Source organism: Balaenoptera ricei, chromosome 14, assembly GCF_028023285.1.
Source record: "Balaenoptera ricei isolate mBalRic1 chromosome 14, mBalRic1.hap2, whole genome shotgun sequence".
Lineage (NCBI taxonomy): Eukaryota > Metazoa > Chordata > Mammalia > Artiodactyla > Balaenopteridae > Balaenoptera > Balaenoptera ricei.
In genome coordinates this window covers 9,260,543-9,270,377 of record NC_082652.1, presented here as the reverse complement: position 1 = coordinate 9,270,377, position 9,835 = coordinate 9,260,543, and the positions used below count along the sequence as shown (strand labels likewise).

General features: G+C 47.2%; 1 protein-coding gene across 1 annotated transcript; it reads left to right on the top strand.

The window, feature by feature from the left end:
* The first annotated feature begins 260 nt into the window (after window positions 1–260).
* Window positions 261–8,205, top strand: MYL2 (myosin light chain 2). Its single transcript, XM_059894667.1, has 8 exons — window positions 261–369; window positions 1,640–1,729; window positions 3,989–4,064; window positions 5,200–5,304; window positions 6,203–6,281; window positions 6,380–6,428; window positions 7,880–7,996; window positions 8,116–8,205. The coding sequence occupies exons 1-7, from the start codon at window positions 367–369 to the stop codon at window positions 7,976–7,978; spliced, it is 501 nt and encodes a 166-aa protein (XP_059750650.1). The 5' UTR covers window positions 261–366; the 3' UTR covers window positions 7,979–7,996; window positions 8,116–8,205.
* Window positions 8,206–9,835: the final 1,630 nt, after the last annotated feature.

Here is a 9,835-nt window from a genome sequence, read left to right as displayed (position 1 = left end):
TAAGTCTCCTCTCCCTGCCATTTTCCTTCTCAAAACAGACAAGCACAAGTGCTGACCGCCCAAGCGCTGCAGAAAGCGAGCCACATCTCTCCCCATGCACCAGCCGCCAGTCTTTTAACCTTGAATGCCTTTTTGGGTCTCACGTGTCACTGGGTGGCGAGTGAGCTGCCCTTACTTCAGAAGAACGGCATGGGGTCGGGGCGGGGGGGGGGGGGCTTAGGTGGTGTCCGCCTCACCTACTACTGCCAAAAGTGGTCATGGGGTTATTTTTAAACTTGGGGAGGAAGTATTTATTGTTCCTGGGCTGAGGAAAGCTGGGCAGCCTGTGGGATTCTTCTGGGGGAGCACTGCTGTGTCCTTTCTACCATGGTGAGTATCGAGGGCCCCCGGAGGTAAGTGATGCTGGGCGGTGAGGTGAGGACACCACCTACAAGCAAAGGACGAAAGGGGAGGGGGAGAAAGGCAGCTTTCTGGGGCCCCAGACCCTGGTGGAAAAAGCACTACTCGCTGTGTGCACACAGAGGAACCCCAATCAATGCCCCGATAAGCCACAAATAACAGCAGCTCCCGGGGACTCGCAAAAACAAAATAAGAGAGTTGGCTTTTTTATGGCTTGTCTACTGACCTCTCAAGGAATCAATAACTCCCAGGGCTTGCAAAATGGGATTGAACACTTTTAAGGATCAAATTGTAATTCTTTTCTCTTGTTCAGGCGTTTGGGGAAAAGAATCTTTTCTGTTTTCACCTCTTGAACTTGCAAATTTAAAACCTTTCTCCCTATGTTTTTGGTTAGGTGTCCCCCTCCCGAAGCAGGAAGCCCCCAAATCAGGGTCAGTGTAGGACTGTGGTTAGGGGCACAGACTCTGGAGTCAGTCTGCCCAAGTTCAATACCAGCTCTGCCTTTCTGTGACTGTGTGACCTTGGGTACATGACCCAACCTCTCTGAGCCGTGGTTGCCTCCCCGTAAAATGGCGATGGTAATAATAGCATCCACTTGACAGAGCAGTTATGAGGATTAAATGCAATAACATATGCAGTGTTCAAGCGTTTGCTGTAACTCAAGTCAGAAGCGGGTGGGGAAATGTTAACTCGCTCTTCTCTGCTCTGTTTGCACGGTGCAAGGACAGAACATTTAGAGAGGAGATTTTGCTGCCATTTGGATCAAGAGAAAATTGAGGGGGACAGAGCAGTTGGGTTTTAACACCCTGAAAATGTGTCATTTCATCTCGCATTCCTCATGGTTCAGTGAGCCTGACTTTTTTTCGCCTCCAATCAATTCTCCTTCTGTGCATTACTGAACTTTTTGTGAAATGCATCGAAACAAAAGCAGCTGGGTCCTGCTGGGCCTGATCCGAAAGTCTGGCCTCCATCCCCGGAGACAGACCTCTACCTCCCCTAGTTTGCAAAGGAGCTGCTGCAAGACCCACAGTCTTTTACGATCCACCAGAACTGGGGTGCTTTTGAGAAACCTTATTCCGTGTCCTTTTATCTTTCCAGCAACGCCATTTTGAGATGAGTATGGGCACCATACCCCCATTTCACAGATAAGCAGCTGAGGCTCACCCAGAGATGTCACCTGACCTAGTCTTCTAATTCCCAGCCTCTGACTTTTTTTAATCGATGCTTTTATACCCCCTAGTCACCTAAGAAAGCCAAGAAGAGAGCAGAGGGCGCCAATTCCAACGTGTTCTCCATGTTTGAACAGAGCCAGATCCAGGAATTTAAGGAGGTGGGTGCAGCTGTGGAATCATTCGCCTGGGTGGAGATGCCCACATGCTAGAAAGAGCCTTTCCCTCGTTCCACACTCCCTGCAAGGACCTCTCAGTTAGGTTGTCTTTATCCTCCCCCAAAACCCCAAATTCGGTCTGAATGTGTGTGTGAATGACTTAAAGGAATTAACTTTTGCTGATCATCAAAGTAAAGCATATGTCTTGTTGAAAATGTAGGAAAGAATTTCAGAAATGCACAAAGAATAAAAATGACCTGACCTACAATTCTACTACCCAGAGATAATCAGTTAACATTTTGGTATTCACCCTTCTGGTGATTTTTGTTATATATTGGGTTGGCCAAAAGGTTCTTTCGTTTTCTTCCATAAGACCTTATGGAAAAACCCAAACGAACTTTTTGGCCAACCCAAAATATGTACACGTTTGTTAAACAAAGCACACTAATCAGTACCTGCTGTTTTTCTTTGAGCAATTCAGCACCAACATTTTCCATAATTTATTTAAACTGCTTCCTATGGTTGGATGTTATATACAGAATGTTGTACTATTATAAATAACACACCTTTGCTTGTATCTCTGGTTATTTCCTTGGGGTAAATTCCTAAAAGCAGAACAGCTGGATCGAAGGAAATTTTTTTTAAAAAAGGAACTAAAACCAAGTATAACCACTGGTCCAAGTTGCCCTCCAGAAATGCTGTGATCATTCTGACTCCCATCAGCACCAAGAGGAGAAAGTGCCTTTCCCGCCACATCTCCATCAACATCTCAAAAATTATTTTTGTCAGTCTGAGAGACGTCTGAGAGTATCTTAGATTTTAATTTTTACAGTCCTCAGTTGTTGAATGCTAGCCGGGTCTGAAACCCTATCACAGTCTATGGGCATGTGCCTCAGTAAGCAAACCTAAGTACCAATTAGGCAAAATTAAGCCACTGCCGCAGGCTCAGAAGGATAAACTGAACTAATTTTCCAGCAGTCCTGATGGCTCACACTGAGTCATCCACATTCTCACCTGGCCCTTCAGAGGAAAATACGTTAAAGCTATGCTGGAGAGGACACTGTTTCATATAAAAGGGGAAACTGTTTGGGGCTCTTCCAATGGGACATGAAGACTGGCCCCTGCTGTCCCCACCAACATTCAGATCACAGGAACGCCGTGGCCCATAAGCTTCCAGGGAAAGAGGAATTCCTGGGATGAAATATCATATCTGAACTTGAAATAGTCCCCTTCCATGGAGAAGACTACACCCGCCCTTCTCCCTCACTCTGTCCCAACCTCTGGAATGAGATCAGCTGCTGGGGATGTGACCTGGGGATGCAAATACTTTCAGGAACCAGTTGCTAAAAGAACTAAAAAAACACAGATATAATACATCATTTGTCAATTACCTGGGCATTCACAAAGCTCTTAGAGTCTCCCTGGAGCCAGCTGGGAAAGATTACTGGCTCTGTTTTACAGATAATGCGGGCTTGCGAGCTGGCGGGGACAGACTCCAGTTTTTAACTTAGTTTTTTTTTTTCAATAACAGCTTTATAAAGATATAATTCACGTACCATGTAGTCACCTTTTTAAACTGTACAATTCAGTGGTTATTTAATATAGTCACAGAATTTTGCAACCATCGTCACTAATTTTAGAACATTTTCATTGCCCCCAAAAGAAACCTCATACCCATTAGCAGTCACTCCCCATTTCTCCCGCCCCCCCAGCCCCTGACAACCACCGATCTATTTTCTGTCTCTATGGATCTGCCTGTTCTGGAAGCTTCAGAGAAATGGAGTCATATACTATGTGGTCTTTTGTGTCTGGCTTCTTTCAGCATCATGTTTCAAGGTTCATCCATGTTGCAGCATGTGTCAGAATTTCCTTCTTTTTATTGCTGTATGATATTCCATCATGGGGAGAGACCACATTTTGTTTATTCACTCATCAGTTGATGGGCATGTGGGTTGTTTCCAGTTTGGGGCTGTTGTGAATAGTGCTGCTGTGGACATTCACCTACAGGTGTCTGTGTGGACATGTGTTCTCATTTCTCTTGGGAACACACCGAAGAGTAGAATTGCTGGGTCCTACAATAACTCTAGGCCTAACATTCTGAGGAACTGCTAGCCTGTTTCAAATCCTTGATTCTTGATCTAATGTCCTTCGATGTGCCTTGAAAACCCCAGAATCCCACTGCCCCCAGCCCTTGGCATAACCTCTAGGGCTCCTGCCCCCAATTTCTCTTGGGCTGACCAGACAACCGCCTCCCTTTCACAGGCCTTCACCATCATGGACCAGAACAGGGATGGCTTCATAGACAAGAACGATCTGAGGGACACCTTTGCTGCTCTTGGTACGTCGCCCCACCAACGCCTGCAGGAGGGTCTCCTTATCCCACTCCTGTGAGGGGCAGGAGGTGGGGCCATCAAAAAGGTCAAGAGCTTGTCATTTTCCAAAGAAACAGCTCAACCAAGATTGGTCTTTAAGGCAAATTTCAGAGGATAGGAAAGAAGTGTTTTAGTCTTTGAGCATCTTCACATGTGTTTTATTTTTCTTTCAAAGTAATTTTTGTGTGGTTTTGAATGCAATGGCAGTTTACAATAGAACACTTGGAAAATTCAGAAAAGTATAAAGAGGAAACAACGTTGGCCATTAGGCCACATTCCACTGTTAACATCTCAGCCTCTAAGTTTTTTTCTAGGCATCTCGTGTGTGTGTGTGTGTGTGTGTGTGTGTGTGTGCGTGTGTGTGCACGCACGCGTGTGTTTAATAGCTGGAATCATTCTATTCTGGATTCAGGTTTTAAAATTTAACATCTCAGTAGGATGAGGATGAGTACATGGAGCTGTTTCAAAATATGTGTCCAACCTGCCACCACTAACCGCTCCTCCACTCCTAACCCCAGAACTCAGGGCCATGAACAGCTGTGCAGGTTGTGTACTGAGCAATTATACAGAGTACTATTCATATTTGTAGCCACTGTAGACTTTTACATTTAAAACATAAATTATCTTAAGAAGGCGTGGCTTTTTCTAACTTACACAGAGGTACTATATGGCCTGTGGCAGTGGCTAGAGCAGGTACATCAGAATCTCCAAGGCTGTATGGGTTATAGCAGGTGTAATTTGAAAAAGTTCCCTCAGGTAATTCTGATGTCTCGCCCACCTCCAAGTAACAAGGGCTAATTTATAATACGAGCATTTCCCATTGAGTAAAATATTAAAACATCTGTATAACTTGTTCCAGGTTCTGAAGGCACTATTTTAAAAAGTAACTAAACCCTCTTTGGGTTGTTCCCAGTTGTCTGACTTTTATAAATAACACTTTTGAGAACATCTTCTCACGTGAATCTTTGGCCCCTTTCACTCCCGTCTCTGATTATTTCTAGACTAGATTCCTTGAAGTAGGATTATAAGGGCAAATGCCAGTGTTCTGACAGCTGTTTCTGTCCCAGCTTGGAGTTGCTAAGTGTCTGTCTCCTGCCCTAGGGCGTGTGAATGTGAAAAATGAGGAAATTGATGAAATGCTCAAGGAGGCTCCAGGTCCAATTAACTTTACTGTGTTCCTACAGATGTTTGGGGAGAAACTTAAGGGTAAGTTCATGTGTATATCTGTGCATCTATGTGTGTATATGTATATCTGTGTATATGTGTCTCTGTGCATCTGTCTGTGTATGTCTGTCTGTCTTTATGTGTCTTCATCTTTGGGCATCAATTAAAGCACTGGGAGGACATATTGGGGTTGGCCCATGAAGGCAGAGTAACATCAGGGGGAAGAAAAAACAATAAAATCAGCAGTTAACAGTGCTCCAAGGCTTACCCTGATCCAGACCTCATGCTAAGCACTTTAAACACATTATATGCATCACCTTTTTTAATAGCATCTAGGAGGTAGTTTCTATTCTTATCCCAGTCTACAGATGGGGAACTGAAGCTCAGAGACGGAAAGTCTCTTGCCTGCAGCCACACAGCTAACAAATGCTGGAGTCAGGATTTGAATCCGAGTCTTTCTAAGTCTAGATCCATGCTCGACCTTGGGCTTCCTCAGAAATAACTGGATTCTCAGGACTTCCCTGGTGGCTCAGTGGTTAAGAACCCGCCTGCCAATGCAGGGGACACAGGTTAGATCCCTGGTCTGGGAAGATCCCACATGCCGCGGAGCAACTAAGCCCATGTGCCACAACTGCTGAGCCTGCGCTCTAGAGCCTGCAAGCCACAACTACTGAGCCCGTGCTCCGCAACAAGAGAAGCCACCACAATGAGAAGCCCATGCACCGCAACAAAGAGTAGCCCCTGCTCAACACAACTAGAGAAAGCCCGCGCACAGCAACGAAGACCCAACGCAGCCAAAAAGAAAGAAAGAAAGAACTGGATTCTCAGCCCACTCTTTCAAAACGCCAAGGCTCAGTGTTCAGGAGGCAACAGGACCTTTCCTGCTTACCAGAGGTTCCCAGCCCCTCATGGCACATTTTAACTCCATTTTCTGTTTCAGGGGCAGACCCCGAGGAGACCATTCTCAACGCGTTCAAAGTGTTTGACCCTGAAGGCAAAGGGGTGCTCAGGGCTGATTAGTGAGTGGGATCTGTGGGGGAAGACGTGGGGTTCCTTGCTTCTCCCCCCAGCCCTCTCCACACAGCCGGCTGCAATACCTGCTTTTCTCTCTCTGCAGCATACAGGAGATGCTGACCACGCAGGCGGAGAGGTTTTCCAAGGAGGAGGTAACAGGGCCCTTTGGACACTCTCTGTACCCCAGCTCCTGGCCTCACCCTTCTGGGGACTCCCTCTCCAGACTCTCTTATATAAAACACCCCGACCCCACACTGAGAGAGAATCTGCTCTTGTTTACTAAGCCCTTATCTCATTTCACTCTGTCAATCACCCTGTGAGGTAGGGACTAGTATTATGGTCATTTTACAGATGGGGAAACTGAGGCTCAGGGAAGCAAAGTCACTTTGCTTTGACTAAAAGGACAACACTAATGAGAAATGCCGGGGCCTGGATTCAAACCTAGGTCTGTCTGACTCCAGGTTCTGTCTTCCTCATAATGCATGGATACCTGGTGAGAGCATCAATTTCCTGATGAAGTGAAGGTGGCATGCAGGGTCACCGCACACAGTCGTGTAGGTTGTACACTGCACAATCCTCCTGGATGCCCTTAATACTGCAGAGTATTTATTTGTTGCAATAGTTTTCCAGCAGATGGCAGTAAAGTGTCCTGTTATAATTTTTTAGAAATCAGAATATATGACTTTTTCTGGCAGGTGGCAGATGTGCCTGGAAGAAGGGGCACTATTGCTAATTCACCAAAGGCCCTGTATAAACAAGCAACTGCCTTGTCAACGTTACTAATGAACCTTAATGAGTCTATTTAAAATGGTCCCTTATAGCCTCTCTGGCCTGATTCCATCAAGTTTCACATTTTACTAAAAATTTTATTTGGATTTCCCCCTCAAAACTCAAGCAGTTGCAAGAGCCTGACTTTCAACTCTCACCAGGCTTTGGGACTTTGGACAAGCTCCTTAACCTCACTGTGCCTCAATTTCCTCATCTGTAAAGTGGGGACAATAATAGAATCTACTTCATAGTACACTGTGAGGATTAAATGAGTTCACATGTATAAAGTGCTGATATGTAATAAGGGCAATATAAATGTTATCTATTATTAACCCCAAATTAAAAAACAAATAACTAGCCAATACTTTTTAAATGTAGAAATTGCACATTTAAAAAAATTTAATTTCTAGTTTCCCTCAAAGAAACAAATTCCTCAAAGAGTCTGACCTCCTTGCCCATGTGGACACATGGGCTGGCCCTGAGCAGTTGCGACCTCTGTAGATGGACTAGCCTCCATTTAGCCACAGTCCCCACCAGGCCCACTTTGCTCCCCCACATAACCTGCCCACCCCTTTGCACACTTGAGTTTGCGATCCCTTCTTTCCCCGTCGCAGGCTGGTTCCCGGGAACATCCCTGCAGGATGGCCCTTGGGGCTGGCACCTGTGGAAGAGCTACAAAGGGCAAGGAAGCAGGAGGGCACGGAGGGAGATGTCCACCGCAACCCATGTCCTCCAGGCCCCCAGCTGCCTCTCCACTTGGGCTGCCCCGCACACAGCCCTCCCCCCTCCACTGCCCCTCCCCATGTCCTCAGCACATCTTGCTGATTCGTTGCAGGTCGACCAGATGTTTGCCGCCTTCCCCCCTGATGTGACTGGCAACTTGGACTATAAGAACCTGGTGCACATCATCACCCACGGAGAAGAGAAGGACTAAGGAGGGGATTGCCTTTGGGTGGGTGGATGGGGGGCGTCCCTGCCCTCTCCTCACTTTGCCCAGTAATGCCACCACCCCTGCCCCTGGCCTGTTGGCTGTGTGGCCGCCTCATTTATCTACCTCCATCTTCTTCGCAGCCTGGGTGCCTTAGAGATACCACGTGGCCACACAGCCGGCAGATGGAAATCCATCCAGAGACCATGTTCAAATAAACAGGAGGTTGTGTATTTGTTTATGGTGTGTCCTTGAGTATGGAAGACCCTTTGCTAGTTCCCGTGAAGGTGGTGTATGAGCTAGTGATGGCCCTGCTGTCATTATTATTGAATCTTAGTGACTCTGTAAGATAGACCTTCAGGGACTTCCCTGGTGGTCCAGTGGTTAAGACTCCACGCTTCCACTGCAGGGGCACGGGTTCCATCCCTGGGCGGGGAACTAAGATCCCGCAGGCCGCATAGCATGGCCACAGACCTTCACAGCCACTCAGGACTATTTCCATGAAAGTCCACATTTTACTGGAATGTTAACTAGAGGACCACAACCCTTTCTTTCAAAGAGTTCGAGCACTGGTAGAGCCTAGCTTCCCTGGTGTACTTTCCTTTAGGATGTCACTGGAATGCTTCTCCCATAGATGTGTTTAGGCCCCAGGATAAGTTAAGAAGAAGAGGCCTCACATGCACACTAGAAATATGGCTCATTTGGCCAAAAAATCACATCCATTAATTGTAAGAGGTTAATTTCTAATTTCAGATAAAGTAGTTGTCTGTATTTCTCTCCTGGCAAATTGGGGGAGGGATACAGACATACATAGATAATGACTTCTGACCCTGCCTGGGGTCTAGGAACTAGGCCTAGGTGTGAGTTGACTCTTGATTTTGGGTGACCAAAATCATTGCTGAAACACTGGGGTCTGTTTTGGCTGCAAGAATCCCAACTTAGGAGACAAATGAGTTCACATAACTGAGAAGTCTGAGGGCTTCAGGCATAGCTGCATCCAGGAGCTCAAACAGTACCAACAGAACCTGAGGAGGCCTCTCCACTGCTCTGCTTTCTTTCATGTTGCTCTGCTCTCAGTGGTGACAGAATGGTCACCAGCAGTTCTTAGCTCTTGTCTATCCCCACAGCAATCCTAGTGGAAAGAGGGCACCTCCCTCTCTCCCAGCTCCACACAAATCCCAGAACAGGGCGTATGGGATACCTGAACCAACCCCGAAACAGGTGTAGTGCTCTGACTGGCAGACTTGGTCACGTGATTAACCCTTGCGTTGGGGTTGAAACCAGCCCCTTCCAAACCACACGGCCTGAGGGTGGGAGGGGCCGTTCCCCAAAGGAAAATTCAAATGCCTTTTAGGAAGAAAGGGGAGTGGATGCTGGGCACTCAAAGTTTTCAAGAGCACCCCAAGAGCCCAGGACACAGCCAAAGCGAATGGTGTGATGGAAACAAAGGGCTGAAATTGGGGGTGGGAGTGGCAGCTGGGGTCGACCAGGGGGCATGAGGGGGTCCAGGTGGTTGAAGGAGCCAGAACTGGAGCCAGTCTCCAAGATTCAAGAACAACACCAGAGCCCCCAGAGGAGGAGCTCAGGGTCAGCTCCAATGACATCACCTGCTGGGAAGGGGGGGGGTCCCTTTCAAAGCCAACAGCAAGCTGGGAAGGCAGGGACCCAGGGGCCCCCCACGCCATGATGACCCATCATGATCCAAACCCTACAACAATCCATATCCCCCACATCCGGAACCTGTGACCTGGGGCTCCTACAGAGACACGGCCAGGCCCGGGAGAGGCCCCAGCTCAGAGCGCTCGAGTGGAGTTTGTGTTTCAGGGCAAGACACCCTGGACACAGCTCCACAGTGACACATTC